The sequence below is a fragment of the Diceros bicornis genome, chromosome 15 (assembly GCF_020826845.1).
Source record: "Diceros bicornis minor isolate mBicDic1 chromosome 15, mDicBic1.mat.cur, whole genome shotgun sequence".
NCBI classification, from domain to species: Eukaryota; Metazoa; Chordata; class Mammalia; order Perissodactyla; family Rhinocerotidae; genus Diceros; species Diceros bicornis.
In genome coordinates, this window is record NC_080754.1 from 24,953,130 (window position 1) to 24,974,804 (window position 21,675).

At 36.1% G+C, this 21,675-nt stretch overlaps 1 protein-coding gene across 2 annotated transcripts in view; it reads right to left on the reverse strand.

Annotated features, from left to right (window-relative positions):
• Positions 1 to 5,081: 5,081 nt before the first annotated feature.
• CCDC14 (coiled-coil domain containing 14) overlaps positions 5,082 to 21,675 on the reverse strand; it is a 38,856-nt gene continuing 22,262 nt past the window's right edge. For both annotated transcript variants that reach the window (XM_058555935.1, XM_058555936.1), the window contains 4 exons: positions 14,865 to 14,947; positions 12,543 to 12,761; positions 12,333 to 12,465; positions 5,082 to 6,194 (listed from right to left, as the gene is read on the reverse strand). In XM_058555935.1, coding sequence (XP_058411918.1) covers positions 5,258 to 6,194; positions 12,333 to 12,465; positions 12,543 to 12,761; positions 14,865 to 14,947 — 1,372 coding nt within the window. In that variant the 3' untranslated portion in view covers positions 5,082 to 5,257. The remainder of the gene's footprint in view (positions 6,195 to 12,332; positions 12,466 to 12,542; positions 12,762 to 14,864; positions 14,948 to 21,675) is intronic.

A 21,675-nucleotide genomic window follows, 5' to 3' on the forward strand; every position in this document is an offset into this window, starting at 1 on the left:
TTAAATAGATTGTCAAATCATGGAGTGACCAAAGAGACCTTTAGTCAAATCTTCACATTTTATAACTGGAAAACAAGGTTTATACAGAAAAACAGCAGCAGAACCCGTGTAAGAACCCGGGTCTCCTGATTCCCAGTCCAGCTCTTTTCATATTCTTTATGGCCTCTAGGAGCAGACCTGGCTTCAAGGAGAACAAGAAGTTCAAGTTTGTGGTAAATGTGAGCTCTTCCTTGAGGGGCAGCTGAGGGCAATTGTTTGGTCAGAACCTCAGTCTTGGAGGAACTGCTCAGGACCTGGGCCCCCCTCAGCTGTCCTAACACGATGCCACTCAACACTGAAAGTGACGATGTGAATATTATCTGGAAACTAACTACAACCCTAATACAATCTGTAGGATAACATGATGGCTAATGATAGCCAACTCGATCTTTGTCCATTTTAAAATAACTTTAATGAGGTTATAGGAAATGATCATCTAACTTATTCTGCTTGATCACATCACATTTTGAGTTCACTGCTCATTGCTGAATTTAAATTTTAAGACATTGACAAGCTGGAGGACATCAAAAGATGGCAAGCAGGAAAGTGAGGGCTCTTTAAATGTTGTCATAAGTCACAGAGTGTAGGATGCCCTCCAGTTTTCAGTGTGCTTTGCCCACATTTATCCCTCCCGTAAATCGGTGAGTTAGGCTGGTGGGATAGATTATCCTGTACTGGTGACATAGTTAAAACGTTTCTGCTCTATCTCCCCTCCTAAGTACTTAAGAATCTATGGATTCCCCACAGCACAAGCAGTAGTGTGCAAATGTTTGCTAAACAAGTGAATTTTGCCTCAGAAATGGGAATAAATAATGAAAGTTACAGGGAGATTAATGCTGGGATCTTTGATGTGTGTAATAAAGCCATAAACGAGCTGTCGCATGAACTTACCAACACCAAGAGAAATCAAGTGAAGCCTGGATGACCATTTGTCAAGGTTTTAAAGTCCAACAATAGTTATTACTACCTATGATATGATAGGCACCACTTGTCACGCGGGGTGTCAAAGATGCATAAATCCTGGGCCCTGACCTTAAGAAGCACACAGGGTAGGAAAGGCTGATATGTAAACTGATACATGCATCAATAGAGGTATATACAAGGTACAGAAGTAGTACCATGGGTTTGAAGAACAAGTAAGAATTTGCCAGGAGGAACCTGGGCAAAAGAGCGGTCCAGGCAAAAGGAATACACACAGTGCATTTGGGATCTTACCAGTAGCAGGTATCACCGTAGAACAGATTCCATCTTTGGGCACGAGAGTGAGCAGATGACGTCTAAAGTCCTTTCAAGAACTCAACTTTTAAGCCCTTCAGAAGTCCCTAAGATCTCATCATCTCTGATAACAACTCTCTGGGAGGTCCTACTCAGGCCAACTGCTTTAAATAAAATGGTGCCCAGTTCTCTATAAGTGGGATACTAAAACATCAAAATATAAGGTGTGATATAGTTGTAGAACCCATTTGTTTAAGCAGAAGGAAATCTAGAATTTATAGATTTGAAAAAATGATTTGAGTGTTAGCTCACAAATCAAATGCAACTTTATCTAGCAGTATGCTTAAATTCTGGATTCCTAAACATAATTTTTGAGAAGGGGCCTCTTACCCTAATAATTACAACTTAAGCCAATTCTATTATCCTTTGTCCCTTGTCCCTTTACTCTGCTTTTTTTTCACAGCACTTATCATATGTTCCTTTGCTTGTGTCCCACTGTAGTGTAAGTTCCTTGAGGGCAGAGAATACCTGTCTTGTTCATTGTTGTGTTCTCAGAGCCCGGAATAGTACCTGGCACATATTAGAGCTTTCATTTCATTCATTCATTAAATGGATGAATGAATGAATCTTTAGCTGAGGGGATCGCCCACAGTGTGAGCACTAGATACGTACTTGGGAAGCTGTGATTTGGCCGCCTGCCCTTTCTAACTAGGCTTTGCAGTCCTGCCCTACCTTCCATGTAGTTGTAGCAGGCCTTTATAGCTTTTAAGGTACTTGACATGAATGCCACCATTAGTGAAAAGTAAAGATTTCTAGAAGATTTACTAAACTCCAAGGGTGTGAGAACAAGGGAAGAATGCTAACCAAGTATTTCTTTGGCTTCTTTAGTCCTGCCCCTTGGATCTCTACACTTAGCCAAATAGAATCAGATTCTCTCTTTCTTCTTCAATGGTATTCACAATACTAAATCCACTGTGAACAGTTCATACGTTACCCCCACAGATCCAAGAGAGGACTGTAGAATAGTGACAAAATTTTGGATGGGTCTTTCCCATTCTACACCCAGAACCTACCAGGAGATGCTGAATTCACCCTGTCAGAGGTTAGAGATACTCCACTAATGTGCTTCTCACAGTCTGGGACATCTGAAAAGGATCTGTGGGAGGGCTGGGATTTGGGGCAAGACTGACCCCTCTGAGATTATTATGAGGCAGTTATACTGACTTCTGGTATGAAGATCTAAAAAGGACTACTGAGAAAGGGCTCTCTTTCTCTCCTTTTAATCCCACTCTCCATTTACAGTACTGTTATCAAGACTTAACTTGAAATTTGTTCACTTGGAACTTAAGAAATTGATTTTTCATTTTAGATGTTGCTCAGTGTGACTCAAACTGATTAAATTGGAGACCTTGGAGTCATCTTTGATTTTCCTTTCTCCTTCATTTTCTATTAAGTCACCAAAGCCTATTGAAAAAATTTTCAATTTGTCTCTCCTTTTTCACTTTTATTGCCAAAGGCTTATCAGTTTATGTCTGTACCACTGCAGCAGCTTTCTAAGTGGTCTCCAGCCTCCTCTAATCCTTATTTACCATCACTCTGTGCATTTTAAGAACACCTAATTTCATCTGGTGATCCTCAGTTAAAAAAAAAACCCACTACCAAATGTACCCAAAGACCCACTAACTTCATGGTTAATGGTCATTCCTCAGCCTGGAGCTCAGGACATTCTACAATCTGACCCCAACTCTTCTAATTATGTTATCATCATCTCTTATTACCATTATGGTATAATAATCCTGACCCCTCTATTTCAGTCAGGTTGGTGTACCTACCATCCTCTTATACCACTCAACCAACCCCCATGTTTTGATGATACTGACTTTCTATGGTGTAAATGTTCTGAGGATATAAACAAGATTATCCAAATCTCATACATTCTTTAAGATCCAAATGAAGTTTCTTCTCTTCTAGGTCTTCCTCTACCATTTTTGGCTTCCTTCTACTCTAAACTTTTATGACGCTCACTGTCTCTTCCATCTATTTTGCTAGGGTCATACCCACCTTGAAATTTAACCAAATTCTTTCATGTTTCTATGCCATGTGTATGTCTTATATCAAACAAATAGTAAACTCCTGGTAAAGGTCCTTCAAGGATTTTCCAGTCTCATTTGTTCTTCAATCAAATCATTAACCGCTAACTAATTGAACCCATAAGAATTTTAAAATTTCCTTTGCACATAAGGATGCCTGTCCTATATTAAGGACAGAATAGGATGATCTTGTATTATGATATAATAATCTTAAAAATTTACTTCTGCATCTGAATAACAATCAAACATTTGGGAGTAGACAGATGACACAACTTTATTCCTTGCTTTATTATTTAGAATTTCTGAACTGTACTTCTGAACTTATATGTTAAAGAGTTGTGGTCTGTTACCTTCAAATAAACCAAGGATTTAATTTATGAATAGCGGAAGTAAGAAAAATTTTAAACATTAATGGACAATAGCTTAGAATTCATTTAATATTTTTAGACTTGAGAAACCTCTATCTGTAAAATCTGGACATGTCAAAGAGATCATATCTGGGTCCTTCAGAAGTTGTAGCACCAAAACTTACAAACTCAGCACGAAGAGATTCTGGGACCAGCAGAACACTCTTTAATGCTCAAGCCTGCCCAAGCACTAAACACAATGACGCCTGGCAGATTACTTGTATGAAGTATGAATGACAGCATAACACTTGTCTTTCTAAGAGTTAAAATGTGCTGCTTACACGGAGGGAGGTGATACTGAGTAGTTAAGGAGTGCTGGTATAGAGAAGCAGAGACCAACCTAGCTCATATTATTCATAGATTAGAGAATGTTCTCAGCTAAGGGGCTGGAAAAAAAAATTGGTCCAGAAAGGCAGAATTACAACCAGTGCAAGATTTACAAACTCTACCATGTTCAAACATAATAAGAACCAAAAAACCCAAATATTTCTTATCTATTAAAAAAAAAAAAATTTGCAAAACTGAAACTTAGCTGTTAGAATTTCTTTATCAGTCTGACTTTATTTTTTAAAGGTCTTAAACATGCATTCAGGATAAAAATAAAAGCGCCAAAGTTTTAAGAAACCATATGCTAATTTCGGATGTTACCTATATTTTCTTGGACCAATCAATGTTTTCTAAGAGGTGAAGATATTAGTACTTTTTCTCTTAAAAGAAACGTTTATACCTCTCACCAAAAACACTAGCCTATAGCACAGAGCATCTCATATAAAAATCCAATGCCATTAGGGGCCGGCCTGGTGGCATAGTGGTTAAGTTTGCATGCTCCGCTTTGGCAGCCTGGAGTTCCCACGTTCGGATCCTAGGCATGGACCTACGCACCACTCATCAAGCCATGCTGTGGTGGTGTCCCACATACAAAATAGAGGAAGATGGGAAAGATGTTAGCTCAGGGACCATCTTCCTCAAGCAAAGAGAGGAAGATTGGCAACAGATGTTAGGTCAGGGCCAATCTTCCTCACCAAAAAACAAAACAAAACAAAATACAATGCCATTAAAAAAACAAACAGGAATCCTAAAGGAGAAAAGAAATTCTAGTCTGAGTATAGTAAATTGTACCCAGAGGCTCCCTTCCCATTATCCCATAGGACAACCAGAGAATTCTTCTGACCTGCACCCTGAGCCCAGCAGGGTAATAAAAGAATTCCAATTGCTAGGTACTAACTAAAATATTATCTACAGTACTTCCCTAGTTATCTACAACTTTTTTCTCTTAGCAAATGTTAATTTCTTAAGGTGACTTGTTTTTATAAGCTCCACAGTGTCAATATATTCCAATAATAAATTTATTATTCAAACAATTTATTATTTCACACATAATTAATATAAAACATCATTTTTCTAAAGAAATTTAAAATATACATTCACTGTAGCCAAGTTCTATTCTTAAAAAGAATACTTAAAAGAATACTTAAGAAGAAGCACTTAATCCATTTTCTTCTGAGTTCATTTCTCTAGAAGACCAGTCCTTAAGGACTTCTGGAGTCTAGCAATATTAGCGTCCAGGGCTGCCAGGTCATTTCGGAAGTCTTGTTCATCACGAGAAGTGAACGTTGAAAAAGAAGAGATGCTCCAGTCAGACGTCAAGTCGGAATTTAAAAAGCTACTGTCGGGGATGGCACCACTTTTCACTTGAACGCTACTGCTCTGACAAGTGGAGGGGCCGTGACATGCAGCAGGTTCCTGTGGCTCCTCAGTGGCAGCAGGGATCTTGCAAATGGCTTCCCTTATTTGCTTGAGGAGCTGCTTGTCCTCCATATCACCTGTTCTGGAAAGTTTCCCAGGTGCATCTTCTGCTTCCTTTTTGGAGGAGGAATAAACTCTGGGTGCACATAATTTAGTTTCTTTTTCAGAGACAGGTCCACTGTTGTTGATGAGCTGTGGCGGAGCTACACTGGTGTGCGGCTGGGGAGATAATCTCTTAGGCAATGGTGATTTCTTTTTAGAAGTGCTTCTAGCAAACGGAATGTAAATTGTATTATCCAAATTACACTCATCTTCTATTAAAGTCTTAATTTCACTCTCCTCATCAGAATCCTGTTTTGAAGGAGCAGAAATGATTCCAGGGGCAGATACTTCCTCCATGTTTTTAGTGTTACTATGTTGAGGGCCTTTGGAAGGCAGAACATTTTCATAGGGTCTATCTGGCACTATGTTTTCCTTGTTGTTAACTGTAGAAAGTCGCTCTGAATGTGTAAAAGTGTGATCCGCTTCTAACTTGTTTAGGTAGCTCATGATGGAAGTGTGAGCAGGGATTGGGTCATGTAGAGGTTGTTTTTCATAAATGTTCAGAAGTGATTTGGTAAGATTATTCCCAGACTTGCAGCGAGCGCTGTCCATACTAAGATCCGAGAGAAGCTTTGCCATACTGCTCTGTAAAGTTCTGTTAAGAAGAATTTAGTACACTAATTATTAATTTTTTACTCATTCCTTTCATTTATTTATATGTACTTCATCTTTAAAAGAAAGGATTTGAGGGAAGTGCCTGGTTCTTAATTGGGAAAAAAGCAACTAAAAGCACAAAATCACAGAATATGCTCTGGAAAGAGCAAATTAAAACAACAAATGATAAAAGATCTTGGTCTACATCAAATCTAATATTTATTGTATCTAAAAACAAAGGGTCAAAAAATTTTTTCTCTTAAGGTATCGAGATGTCTTATTCTTGAGCAATAATGCAAAATGATAAACATACTATTCATTTGTTAGTGGATTCTGTTAGTACAGGCATGCATCGTTAACAACAGGGATATGTTCTGAGGAATGTGTCGTTAGGTGATTTCGTCGTTGTGTGAACATCAGAGTGTACTGAAGGGGAATAAAATTTTGTGTCTCTTTAACATGAGGAATATTTTAGGCTGATTATTTTTAAGGAACAAAAGACTCAAGTTTTTATTACCTCCCCCTTAACTGCCTAAAAGAATTCAGATAAAACACCTGTCTCAAGAAGCGAGCTATCACCTTAGCATAACATGAACTAGGTGGTGGACAGGGAGGAACCTAGACAAGCCTGTTTATTGGGCTCTCCTCTGTGTTCTTCTGTTTCTGTGTGGCCAAACACTTGTTTTCCAAATGTTTGTTCCTTTTCACCTACCTGTAAACTGCCTCCTCTCCCTTTGAAGTCCCTGACTCTCCCCACCCCCACCATCTTCTTTTGTCTTTAGCTGAGGATGGCATTTAACGTGAGGGCTTCAGCCATTTTGGTGAGTTACTCAATTTTCCTGGGTTTATCCTATGTATATACGTTATTAAACTTTTGTTTGTTTTTCTTCTGTTAATCTGTTTCATGTCAATTTAATTCTTAGACCAGCCAGAAGAACCTAGAAGAGTAGGGGGACATTTCTTCCTCTCCTACAGTACTTACACAAACCTAGATGGTATAGTCTACTACACACGTAGGCTAAATGGTACTAATCTTACGGGACCACCATCGTATATGCAGCCCGTTGGTGACTGAAACATCATTACTGTGCATGTGACTGTAATTAAATTATTTCTCTCCATTCAAAATATATATGTAAAGGACACTGGAAAAATACCAGGAAAAAAGATGGTTAGAGATAATTATCGGGCATAATTAGGTATAAGCAACAGTTAGGTACCGGGTAAAGTGTGATATAAGGAAAACTAGACAGGGTTTGAAGCCAGACAGAAATGGAAATCAAATCCTAGCACTATCACTAGCTATGAACTTAGGCAAGTCACTCAGCCTTTCTGAATCTCAGTTCCACGACTGCAAAATGAAGATACTTACTTCAGAATTACAATGAACATTAAATAAGATAAAATAATAAAATATAAGGTTAAAGTGCTTAGCACAGTTTCAGGCTAAATGGGTGTTCATCTGATGGCAGCTTTTATTAGTGGTCCTATTAAAGCCATTTTACACCAAGCCTTTAGTCTATTTGAATTGAATTACTTATGTTCTTACATACGGATATGAAAAACACACCAATTTAAATAAAGAAACAAAGAATAGCAACAGGTAATTTTAAAACATTACCTAGCTAATAAACGTTTTAAAACCTCAACTTTTGGGCCGGCCCTGTGGCTTAGCGGTTAAGTGTGCGCGCTCCGCTGCTGGCGGCCCGGGTTCGGATCCCGGGCCCGCACTGGTGCACTGCTTCTCCGGCCATGCTGAGGCCGCGTCCCACATACAGCAACTAGGAGGATGTGCAGCTATGACATACAACTATCTACTGGGGCTTTGGGGGAAAAAAATAAATAAATAAAAAATTAAAAAAAAAAAAGATTAAAAGCTCAACTTTTAGGCAGAGATATTCAAATTTTTGAAATGTGATTTAAAGAAATTTTTTTTTAATCTACCAAATTAACCTAGTAAAACAAGAATAATAGTCATTGCTAGAGAAGGTCAGAGAGGCAGGTACTACTAGTGTACACTGGTATCACTCTTCTGGAGAGCAAACCGGCAATACATCATTGTATATCCCACACCTTTTGACCAATTTGCACTTCTAATAATTTATCCCACTGATGTACACCAAGAGGCGGTACCCAAAAATATATTTAAGAAGATATAATCTATAATAGAAAATAGATGGACTTAATATCTTTATCTTCAAATACAGTGAACTGATTTAGGTAAATTATGGTATAATTGCATGATAGCCATTTATAGTCATGTTGTAAAGAATACTTATTGATGCGGAAATGTTCATTTTATAAGGTTAAATTTAAAAGAGCAGGCCACAAGTAACAGGTACAATACTATTTTTGTAAAAATAGTCACACATTCAAATAAAATACTAAATGGAAATTTCTATACTGAACAGTTAGCAGTGATTGTATCTCTGGATATAGAGTGAGTGATTTTTTTCCTACAAAAGGAAAAAAAATATTTTTTCCAATCCGGCTTACGCTGTCAGCCACTGTAAGCTCAAAGACCGTTTTTTTTGCTTTGTTTTTTAATATAAAGGACAAAACAAAAATTGCCAACAATGAGTGTACTTAACATTTTGAAGCTGTTAATGAATTTTCAGGAAATGTGGAGGTAGAACTAACCCCTTTAAGACATTATGCTAAGCCTGCCCCACTATATTGCTATAATCATTTAAAAAGTCCAGTTAATCTGACTAACAGGTGAGCTAGTAGCCAGAGGCAGGATTTATGCTCAGCATAAAGACAAAAGTTCTTGGTCAACAATGGAAAAAAACTGACAGGAAAATTGTTGAATCTCAAGAAAAGGAGAGCAAAACGTGTATATCTAATATTTTAGACATAATCTTTTCTAAGGGCAGATAATATACAAGAATTAATGAGCTTTTTCAGTTCCTATGCTTCTATGTTAGGTTAAATGTTAAGAAAAGGCTCCAGTTGCAAATGAACCCTTTTTCATTCCTAATAAACAGTGGAAAAGGCAGACTGTGTTACAGTGGTGCGTCACTTAATGATGAGGATATGTTCTGAGAAACTCGTCATTAGGCGATTTCGTCGTTGTGCAAACATCAAAGAGTGTACTTACACAAACCTAGATGGTATAGCCTACTACACACCTAGGCTAAATGGTACTAATCTCACAGGACCACTGTCGTATATGTGGTCCCCTGTTGACCAAAACGTCATTATGTGGGGCATGACTGTATTTTGAAAGAATGAGCAGGTACAAAGGTATCTTCTTACAGAGGTAGAAGAATCCCTCAATAATGGGTCATCTCTCAGAGAAAAGCTGTCCTTTTCAAAAAAGAAAGCAAGGCAGAAGAGGGAACCTGAAACCATGGCTCCGGTCTCGCTCAGACACCGACTAGCTGTGAAGGTCAGGTAAATAAATCCCTTCATTTCTCTGGGCTTCCATTTATGCTAACTTCTAGAATAATTATACTATTACTTACTCTGAAAACTGTTCTTACATTTTTGTTATCAATTTTTTTTTTGCAAATTCACGATTCATGTTGAATAGTATTTAGTCCAGTTTAGCCTTAAAAAAAGATGTATCTCCCTACATACATCAACAAAGCACTAGAATAAACTTTTTGCTTGATGATGTGGATATTTAGCAACTAAAATGATTAAATATTTTTGGGTGTGTTTCACACATATATATATTTGGAACATAATATACAATAAACGTTGTTGAATAAATGAATAAACGAATGAATCCATCCATTTATCCATCCATCTCCCAGGTAAAAAAATGCTAAGGTTTACTTAGACTAAATTAGGCATGGAGTTGCTACCAGGAATAAACTATTTTAGCTAAGGCCGTGCTATGTGTGAGAGTGAAAGAAAACCTGGCTAAAAATGAAGAGATGTGAGTTCTAGTCCCAGCTCTGTTACTAACTTTCTATTAATATTTAACTTGCATGGCCCCAGCTTCCCCATCTATGAAAATGCAGATATTAAAATCTTTCCCCTACAGATGAGGACAAATAATAGATATGGGATAGAGAGGACTTGGAAAAAAAATCAAAGTACTTTATAAATAAAAGATAATCAGCTTCTGATTTCTTGCCCACAAAGGAGCTGGATTTAATAGTATGAAAAAAAAGATTGTGAGAAGAAAAGTCCCAAGGAACTAGACCCTCTGCTTCATTACCTGCTAGGGGCTGAGAACCAAGCCCCTGAGATGAGGAGATGCTCCCAGTGACACCTAAGCAACTGCTCACGGACCTTAACCATGCTACCTGTTATCCTGTTTTTCTCTTCCAAACAGACTGTATACCATATATTTTAAATAAAAAAAGTTTATTGAGACATAATTTATATACTATAAAATTCACCCTTTTAAAGTGTACAGCTTCATAATTTTTAGTATATTCAGAGTGTACAACCATTATCTCTATCTAATTTCAGAACATTTTCATCACCCTAAAAAGAAAATGGACCCATCAACAGTTACTTCCCATTCTTTCCCTTTCCCCAACCCTTGACAACCTCTAATCTACTTTTTGTTTCCACGGTTTTGTCTACTCTGGACATTTCATACAAACAGAACCATACAATACGTGGCCTTTTGTGACTGGCTTCTTTTACTATAAATACTAGATAATAAGAGAGTTTTCACCCCAAAATTAATCCTCAGAAAAGAGGAGCTGCTTTTCTTCAGAGACCTTATAAAGGCTTTCATAAGAAGGGACATTCTCTCAATTACTTTACTTTGAACAGAGTGGTATAGGCCAACATTTTAGAAACTCTGACTAGAACATAATTAATTATAACACTACATGGATAACAAGAAGTGTCTTTTGCTTTTCCCACTGTTCAATCAAGTTTTAATGAAATTATTCTATGCAATATGAATGTGGAAAAAAGGTGATACTTCTATATTAACATAGCTTATATAAAGTCCTTTCGAATATGTTTACAAAACTAAATAAATTAAATATTATATATATATTATTATTTCATCTATTTTCCTAAAAGTTTATAATTCAAAATGGATCTTCCCATTTGCAATACAAAGGAGATTGGTTTATATTTGGGATTGTTTTATATTTGGAAACATGAACTTCCAAGATCATTCAAAGGCATGGTCAGATACAGTGATATTCATGCCTAAAATAACTGACTCCTCCTCTATGATTTTAAATAGTTGAAAAATCCAATTCTTAGCAAATGTCTCCAGAGAAAACTGAACTCTACAAGTGTATATCATATAAAAATTGAGTGAGGGCTGGCCCCGTGGCTTAGCGGTTAACTGCACGCGCTCTGCTACCGGCAGCCTGGGTTCGGATCCCGGGTGCGCACCGACACACCGCTTCTCCGGCCATGCTGAGGCCAAGTCCCACATACAGCAACTAGAAGGATGTGCAACTGTGACATACAACTATCTACTGGGGCTTTGAGGAGAAAAAGGAGGAGGATTGGCAATAGATGTTAGCTGAGAGCCAGTCTTCCTCAGCAAAAAGAGGAGGATTAGCATGGATGTTAGCTCAGGGCTGATCTTGCTCACAAAAAAAAAAAAAAAAAAAAGAAAATTGAGTGAGTTTATTGTATTTATTTGAGAAAAGGCACTTTAGAGAACGAAGGGATCTTAGGGCTTGCTGTCAACTCCCTCATTTTACTGATGAGATGAATGAGGCCCAAAGAGGCTAAATGACTTACCCAAGATCATACAGCATGAGGGCTTACTGTGCTAAGTGCTTCTCATGAATTATTTGTTAGTCCTCCCATCAACCCTATTCATGTTCCCACTTTACAGCTGAGGTTTAGAGAGGTTAAATAATTTGCTCAAAGTCAAATAGCTAATATGTGGTAGAGCTGGGATTCCACTGAGGTCTCTCTGGCTTCAGTGCCAGACAGCTCTCAACCATTTTGCTAAACAAGTCTTCAGCTCCTCATCAGTCCTTTTCCTGCAATCACATGGTTTAAAACAGCATTTAGCCAGGTTCAGAATTTCTAAACTAGTTTAACTGGAACAAAAGAAAACATCATTAGAAACTAACAAAAACATTGACAAAATAAGAGAAAAAGATAGGGGAAAAGCAGCAGGTCTAAAATTATTTTGAAGTTTATAAATACATCAAATAAAAGCAGTAAGTTATTCAAATGAAGCCAACATTACCTGGTTAATTCTCTCAGTCGAGTCACCTCGGCATCACGCTGACGTAATGTTATTCCCAATATTTGGTTTTCCTTTTCAACAGTTTCTAACTTAAACTGGGAGCTTTTCACGTTGACTAAGGCTTCTTCCAGTTCTAAAACAACAAGTAAGTTTAGTTTCTGTATTCTTTTTTTAAAACAATGTGACCATCACTACAGTTCAAATACGTACCAATTTTCATTCTTGTTGTCTCAATGTCAAATTGCTGTTTATTTTCAAGTAAAGTTTCATCTTTCTCTTTAAATATATCAGCAAATTTTTTGTTTTCATCTTGCTGATTTTCAATGACTTTTAAAAGCTCTTCATTTTTACTCTGTAGTAATTCCTGGCTCTTTAGTGACTCCTGTAATTGATTTTGCAGTGACTTGTTCAATGACTGAAGAGAAAACACTGTAAGACAAAAACAAATCAAATAATTGGTTCCGCAATTTAAAAAGTACAAACCTGGAAAAGATCTGTTTTTAAAAAGAAAAGGCTTGGAATTTATTGATTTTCTTTAACAATTATATGCTTGAGCAGTTCAATGTAAATACTAAATATATTTTTAAAAATTGATTGGCAGAAATCATGTCTTTCTTCTCCAACTGACAGTTTGGGCATTAAAATTTTTTACCTTTTTGATGAAAGAATAATACATGCATAAAGTAAAAAAAATTCAAACACCATGAAATACCAATGATATCAAATAATTCTCAATAAAGAGTCTCCCTCCCACCCCACCTCCACTCTCCCCCAAGAGGCAATCAGTATTAACTTTGGTATCTTTCTGGAAAATACTTTTGTATATAACATACGTATTTAAACGTAAATGAGTCATACTATACCCATAGTTTCTAACCTTGCCTTTTCTCCCCCATAAGATTGTTATGTATCAGCACATAGATCTATCACATTCTTATTAATAGCTCTAAAAGTATATGGCACCATTCATTTAACAAATGCAGCCTTGAGTGAAGGCTGACTATGTGCGAGGCACTGTATAAGAATCTGGGCATACAGTGGTGAACAACAGAGACATGTTCCTGCCCTCATGGAGCTGATAACAAACAAATTATAAATGGCAATAAATGCTCTCAAGGAAACAATAAAGTAAATGGACAGAGAATAAAAACAGATAAGCTACTTAGAATGGCAACTACTGATCTCCCCACTCCCTGTCTTGGTTTCCTCTCGCCCACCCATCCCCACCTCCATCATTTATTCCTAGTGGAATCAGTGATCTTTTCCAAAATTACTCTGGTGAAGTTGAACACTTTTATGAAGTGCGTGTCCTGTTATGTGCTCCTATTTTTCTTATTGCTTTGTAAGAGAAATTTATATATTAAGAAAATTAAGCCTTTGTCATATCACGTATTACAAAAGAAGTCCCCATTTTGTCAATGCTTTTTGAATGTATTTATAATTTTGCTGTGCAGAAAATGAAAAAAATTTCCTGGGACATATTTTATCAATCTTTTCCTTTGTGGCATGAGTTTTTGTCAGGCTTAGGAAAAATTCCCAAGAATACAGAAAAAAAGTTCTCACCTTTTCCTCTAGTACTATTAGTTTTTCCTCTTATTTGACTTTGAACTCTGTGATCCATAAGGACAATTTGGCACTATCTGTCAAAATTGCAACTGTATATACCCTTTGACTCAGCAATTCTACTACTATAATGTACAAAAATGCTCACACATATGCACAAAGACATAAGTACAGGATTTTCATTGTAGCATTGTTTGTATTGGGAAAATGAGGAAGTACCTAGATATCTATCAGCAGAGGGTTTCAAATACTTTATGATAGAACCACATAAGCAGAATATCCACATAATTCTTAAACAGAAAGAAACATATTAATGTATTTTGATAGACAAAAATGTCCACTACATGTTAAGTGAATAAATGCAAGCTGCAGAAGAGTATATACAGTGCAATCTCATTTTTAAAAAAGAAAAAGTACATATATAGTTCATTAGTGCCTGGCACATCATAGATACTCAGCAAGTATTTGTGAAAGAAATCAATTATATATGAACAAAAGATAAGTGAAAGGAAATACAGCTTTTTTGGGGGGGCAGTAAATAGGGGTGATAACTTGGGAAGTGATACCACGGATCTTTTATTTTTGTGGTTTTGCACTATTTCAAATTCTAATAAAGAGTATTATTCCTATATTTTTTAATGTTGGTTAAAACCAAAGTCCACTTAAGACAAAGTAATTAACAAAGCTCAATTCTTTTTTTTTTTTTGCTTGAGGAAGATTGTTGCTAAGCTAACATCTGTGCCAATCTTCCTCTATTTTGTATGTGGGATGCTGCCACAGCATGGCTTGAAGAGCGTTGTATAGGTCCTTGCCTGGGATCTGAACGTGCAAAGCCCAGGCCACCGAAGAGGAGTGTGCAAACTTAATCACTATGCAAACTTAACCTCTACCCAAGAAAGCTCAATTCTTTATCAACAGTTCCAGAGCCACAAAGAATTTACCATCAGTTCTTAAAGTTCTTTTACCTACATTCAAGGTTGCATTCCAGAGAACCAGATGCCTGTTGAGTTTTTTCTTTTTCTCTAAGTTGCTGGTTCAAAATCCTCAATTGCCTAAAAGAAATACGGAAGAGACATGAATGCAAGCATATGAAGCCCACTTAACAGGGGACATTTGACAGCCTGTTTGTAAAAGGACAACACAAACAGCGGCAACGCTAGGACAGCAGAAGTCCATCTCATTCCCAAGATTAAAGACAAAAACCAAATAAACAAAACCACAAAACCACACCATTGTTATTATTATAGGGCCTGAGCTAATTTCTAAAAGATTGCCTGGGGCAGCATAAAACCTCCCCTCACTAGGAAAAGGTTAATTTACTTGTCCTCTTCCCTTTTTTGTTCTCTTATCTTTTCAGTGATTTCCTTGTTTTTTCTATTTCTTTCATTTCCTATCTCCTCTTGTTATTTTCTTCTTCTGTCTTCCTCCCCTATATCTTCATTACTGTAGAAACAACCTACTTTTTAAAAGATCTGTCATAACTATGAACTAGAATACTACAGGGACCACTGCTATCAGACATCCGTCACCTTGGTTTGCCACACACTGAGAAAACTGGGAAACGCAAATCTACCCTTCTACTAATTTCTTTCTTAGATGGAAAAGTTAATGGCCTTATTTAAGGAAATAGAATGCTAATAACCAGCACCATTGCCATACAATGAACTTCACCCATGTAGCTGCTTTACAAATAGGAACACACAAAAGGAATCACAGAAGTATTTTCTTTACTTCTAAGGAGTTAACATCAAAAAAAAGTAATCTCTAGTATCTTTCCAGAATAACTGACCTGAAAATACTCTGCATTAAAGTATTTATTTTTGTTACTGAATCTAAAATGATAGTGCCCTATTGCACATTGTTTACATGTATTAATTCCAGATGGATTAAAGAGCTAAACATAAAGTATACAAACAAACAAAACCAACTATACAAGTTTTAGGTGGAAATCTCCATAATCTGAAGGTGGGGAAGGCATTCCTAATCAAGACCGAAAATCCAGCAAACATCAAGGAAAGGAATGAAAGATTTAAATATATCAAAATTTGAAATTCATGCTAGAATTAATGGTCTGGAAGAAAATACCTGCCATATATATAACAGACAAAAGGTCCATAACATTTAAAGAGCTCCTACAAATCAGAAAGCAAGGCAGTACAAAGTGACCAATGATAAGAAATGCAAATTTAAGGCAGGAGATATTTTATGGCCACAGGATTGACAAAAATAAAAGGAAATATTCTCTGTTGGTGAGGGAAATGTGGTACAGGAAAATGAATTATCTCAACTGGTGGGAGTCTATTGGTACAACCATTTTGGACAGAAATTTGGAAATATCCAACAAAATGTAAAATGTTCATAATCTTTGACAAAATAATTTTAACTCTAAGTCACCTAGCCTCAGAAATAGTTGTGTATGTGCAAAAATATCTGCAATCTTGTAGATATACACAAGGATGTTCACAACAGCAATATTTAATAGTGAGAAGTTGGAAACAATTTAAATTGTTACATAAATTATGGTATATCCATACTATGAAATACTAATACATAGTTATTTAAAAAAAGTTAGATATCCATATGACTGACATGGAAAGATCTCCAAGACACATTATGAAGTGAAAAAAAGCAAGCTACAGAACAATAGTATAATATGACCTAATTTTTGTTTTAATAAAATTCTGCTTTTCTGAAAAGGTTTCCCCTTTACAACAAAGAGTGCAGATCTAGAAAAGGCAGCACAAGCTAGTGATCCCTAACTCCAACTGGAATGCTTCTTTTGGTATTTTTCAGAAAAACAGCAGGTGCTGAGGTCCTCTTACATACCAAGCGTAAGAAGCTTTGCTTGACAATCTTTTTGTATGTCCCTGGTCAGATTCTTCTCTTCCCCAACACAGCCAATCTAAACTTTCCGTCACTCATTGTAAGCCTCTCATCTCTACCCTCCTTCTTTCAGCAGGATATTTTCCTATTTTCACTAAAAATAACGTGGTTTGGGGATGAACTCTGTTTTCTGTCTGTCCCAGGGTGTACAAATTTATCCATACATATATTAATCTTCACTTCTTTCCTCTAGTCTCAGAGAAAGAGGGACCTCATCTGCTCCCTGGATCCCATCTCCTCCTAGACCCTAAAGGACTCCGCTCCTGTTTCACTCCATTTATCTTCTTCACCTACAGCTTCTCTCCCTTTACTAGTTCATGTGCCTGAGCCAAGAAGCGTAAAATTGCTCCATATTTAAGAAAACACTCCCTCCAACCTAACTGTACCACTAGCTACTCTCTTCCCTCTCATTCCCAGCTTTCAGGGCCAGGCTTCTAAAAGATGATAGTTCTATAAAAAATGATACATGATAAAAAAATAACAAGAGAATCTTTTAAAAATGGATAGTTATACATGCCATTTTAAAATATTATGTATTATATTTGAGTTTACATGAATTTAACAAATGGAAAGAAGAACTGTTGACATTTAGGCAAACATTTCTTTTTTTCAGTTCATTCATTCTTTTTAAATATAGCTTTATTGAGGTAAAACTGATATACAATAAACTGCATATATTAAAAAAAAATTTTTTTTGTGAGGAAGATCAGCCCTGAGCTAACATCTGATGCCAATCCTCCTCTTTTTGCTGAGGAAGACTGGCCCTGGGCTAACATCCGTGCCCATCTTCCTCTACTTTATATGGGACGCCGCCACAGCATGGCTTGACAAGCGGTGCATCGGTGCGGCCTGGGATCTGAACCTGTGAACCCTTGGTCGGACTGCCGCAGTGGAGCGCGCGCACTTAACTGCTGCGCCACTGGGCCAGCCCCAAACTGCATACATTTTAAGTGTATAATTTGATAAGTTTTGACATATGATGTGTGAAACTATCAACACAATTAAGATATTCATCACCTCTCAAAGCTTCCTCATGCCCCATTTCATGACATCCCCTTCCCAGACAACCACCGATATACAGATTAGTTTGCATTTTCTAGGATTTTTATATTATACAATTATGCAATATACAATTGTAAATGGAATCATACAATATATACTTTTAGCTTGGCTTCTTCACTCAGCACAATGATTTTAAGATCCATCCACGCTGTGGTATGCATCAATAGCTCCTTCCTTTTTATTGCTGAGTAGTATTCTATTGAATGGATGTACCACCATTTGTTTATCCATTCACCTGTTGACAGACATTTGGGTTGTTTCCTATGAACATTCACAAACAAGTTTTTGTGTGGACAGATGCTTTCACTTCTCTTGAGTAAATACCTAAGTCCAATGACTAGATCATGTGGCATATGCTTAATTTCCAAGAAACTGCCAAACTGTTTTTCAAAGTGGTTGCACCATTTTTCATTCCCACCAGCAAATTATGAAAGTCCCCCATATCCTCACTAAACACTTGGTATGGGCTTTTGAATTTTAGCCATCTGGTGGGTATGTGGTGGTATCTTATCATCATTTTAATTTGCATTTTCCTAATGATTAATGATGATGAGCATATTTTCATGTGCTTATCTGATATATGGATAGACACTTTGGTGAAGTGTCTATTAAAATATTTTGCCTATTTTTAAACTGTGTATCTGTCTTTTTACTGAGTTGTAACAGTTCTTTATACATTCTAGATATAAGACTTTCATCAGATATATGTATTGCAAGTCTTTTCTGTCTATTGTTTGCCTCTTGATTTTTAGTAACAGCATCTTTTGAAGAGAAAAGTTTTAAATTTTGGTGAATTCCAATTTACTCATTTTTTTCTTTCCTACTTCTATTTTTTTGTATTATATTTAAGAAATGTTTCCCAATCCAAGGTCACCAAAATTTCCTCCTGTGTTTTCTTCCATAAGTGCTGTAGATTTAGCTTGTATATTACGATCTGTGATTTATTTCAAGTTAATTTTGTGTATGGTGTGAGGTAAAAGTTGAGGTTCTTTTTTTTTGGTATATGGCTCTCCAATTGTTCCAGCAATATTTACTGAAAAGATTATTTTTTCCACATTGAATTTCCTTGGCATCTTCGTCAAAAAGCAGTTATCCACACGTGTGAGTTTGTTTCTGGACTCTATTCTATTTCAGTGATCTATTTGTCTATCTTTACGCCAATGCCACACTGTCTTGATTGCTATAACTTTACGTCTTGAAATAGGATAGTACCAATTTTGTTCTTCTTTCTTAAAGTCGTTTTGGTTATTTTAGAATCTTTGAATTTCCATACAAATTTTAGAATTACCTTTCTATTAAAAAGCCTGCTGGGGTTTTTCACTGGAATTGCACAGAATCTATATAACAGTTTGGAGAGAACTGACATCTTAACAATAATAAATCTTGTAATCTATGGATCTGGTTTATCTCTCACTTATATAGCTCTTTAATTTCTCTCAGCAATGCTTTTTAGTTTTCAGTGTACAGGTTTTACATATCTTTATCAAATTTATCCCTAAATTGCTCATATTTTTCATGGCACAGTAAATAGAACTGATTTTAAATTTCATTTCAAGTTGTTCATTGCTAGTACATGGAAATATAATTGCCTTTTGTATACTGATCTCATATCCTACAACCTTGCTCAACTCACTTATTAATTCTAGTAGCTTTTTTGTAGATTCCATAGGATTTTTGTAACGAGACTATTACGTTATCTGTGAATATGACAGTTTTACTTTTTTCATTTCCAATGTGGCTGGCTTTTATTTCTATTCCTTGTCTTATTGCACTGGTTAGAACCCCTAGCACAATATTGAATAGAAATAATAATCATTATTTGCTGGATATCATTCAGACATTTTCCTAGCATATACTGAGAGAAAAAATTAGCTGAACAGTATTTTAAAATAATGGGATGAGGGGCCGGCCCCGTGGCTTAGCGGTTAAGTGCGCGCGCTCCGCTGCTGGCGGCCCGGGTTCGGATCCCAGGCGCGCACTGACGCACCACTTCTCTGGCCATGCTGAGGCCGCATCCCACATACAGCAACTAGAAGGATGTGCAGCTATGACATACAACAATCTGCTGGGGCTTTGGGGGGAAAATAAATAAATAAATAAAATCTTTAAAAAATAAAAATAAAAAAAAATAAAATAAAATAATGGGATGATATTACAAATACTATTACAAAATATTATGCATTGAATTTAGGATTACATGATTTTAACTGAAGGAAAAGTAACAAGTGAAATTAGAACTAAAAAACTTTAGGCAAATATTTCTTTACTTCAAAAAATATCATTTCTAAATAACCTAAAATAAAGGAAATAGGATATGAAAAACGTTGATTTTGGAATTTATATTGTTATAAATTTATATTTATAATAAATTTATATTGTTATGTTGTTATATTACCAACACATTCTATTCTGTAACCATAATTGCCAGTTGTCTTAATTCTATGTATAGTTTCAATGTTCATCTCTAATCCACTCCTTTATATGAATTCATCTCTTGGTTGACTGGACTCTGCCATTCAGAATTTCTTTGTTTTTAAAGGAGTCCGAGGGCGCTGTCTTTCCTAAGTTCTTGCACACTTGAGAATATGACTGTTGCCTTCACACTAAAAGGACAGCTGGATCACATAGGAGATTCTTGGGGCATACTTTCTTTCCCTTAGAACTTTATAAATGATTTTCTATGATCTTCTGGAAATGAATATTGCTGTGAAAAGGCTGAAGCCAGCCTGATATTTTTCTCTTTATATATGATTTGCCTTTTCTTTTGAGTGTCAATAAAAATGAATTTTTTCGTCCTTAAGGTGTAGTAACTTTACCAGCAAGTCTTGATGTTGATCGTTTTGCACAGTTTCTCTGGGATCTTGTGTGCCCTATTGATCTGCTGACACAGATCTTTAGATTAGTAAATTTCCCTTTATATATATCTTTTAATATTGTCTTTAATATATTTGTTCTGTTTTCTTTTTCAGGAACACTGATTATGCCAATTTTGCATCTCTTTTATTTCTCTTCCATAAGTATCACGTTCTTTATAATAGTTTTTAGATCATTCTTTTTCTATTTTGTTTTGTATGATTTCTTCAAGCTTATCCATCATGCATTCAGTCATTTAACAAATATTTATTAGAGTGAATGCTAGGCACAATTCTTAGTACTGGAAATACAGCAGCAAACAAAAAGGACAAAAATTGGGCCTTCTCAAATTCATAGAGATGGAAAGCAGAACAGAGGTTACCAGGAACGAGGGGGAAGGAGAAGGAGAGTTACTGTTTAATGGGTACAGGGTTTAGGTTGGGGATGAAAAAGTTTTGGGTACAGATTGTGGTTATGGGTACACAGTATTGTGAATGTATTTAATGACCCTGAAATGTACACTTAGAAATGGTTAAAAAGATAAATATTATGTCATATATATTTACCAGAATGAAAATAAATTAATAAATTGTTTTAAAAAAGGGTTTGGGATGAGAAATAAGCCAAGGCTGGTAGGAGACACTGAACTATGAATTTAGCAGCAACTGAAACAGAAAGATTTGGGGAAAAAAAGCAAAATAACAACAAAATTCAGCCTGCATATTGCTTAGGTTCTGATGGAATATAATATCCTTGACTTCATGTTTGTTTGGTGTTAATTCTGTTTGTTTGTTTCAAATGAGGCTTTCATTTTTGTCATATTTTTTGCTTTTCTCTTTTATTTTCCTGAGCTCACCTAATTAACTTTTCTTCTCCTTTTACTCTCTTTTCTTCAAGCACTCTCCCTCTCAATCTCTTTCTGCCTGTAAGAGAGATTCTATTATCTTTAATTTCCTTGAGACCATGGCATGTTTTTTTTACA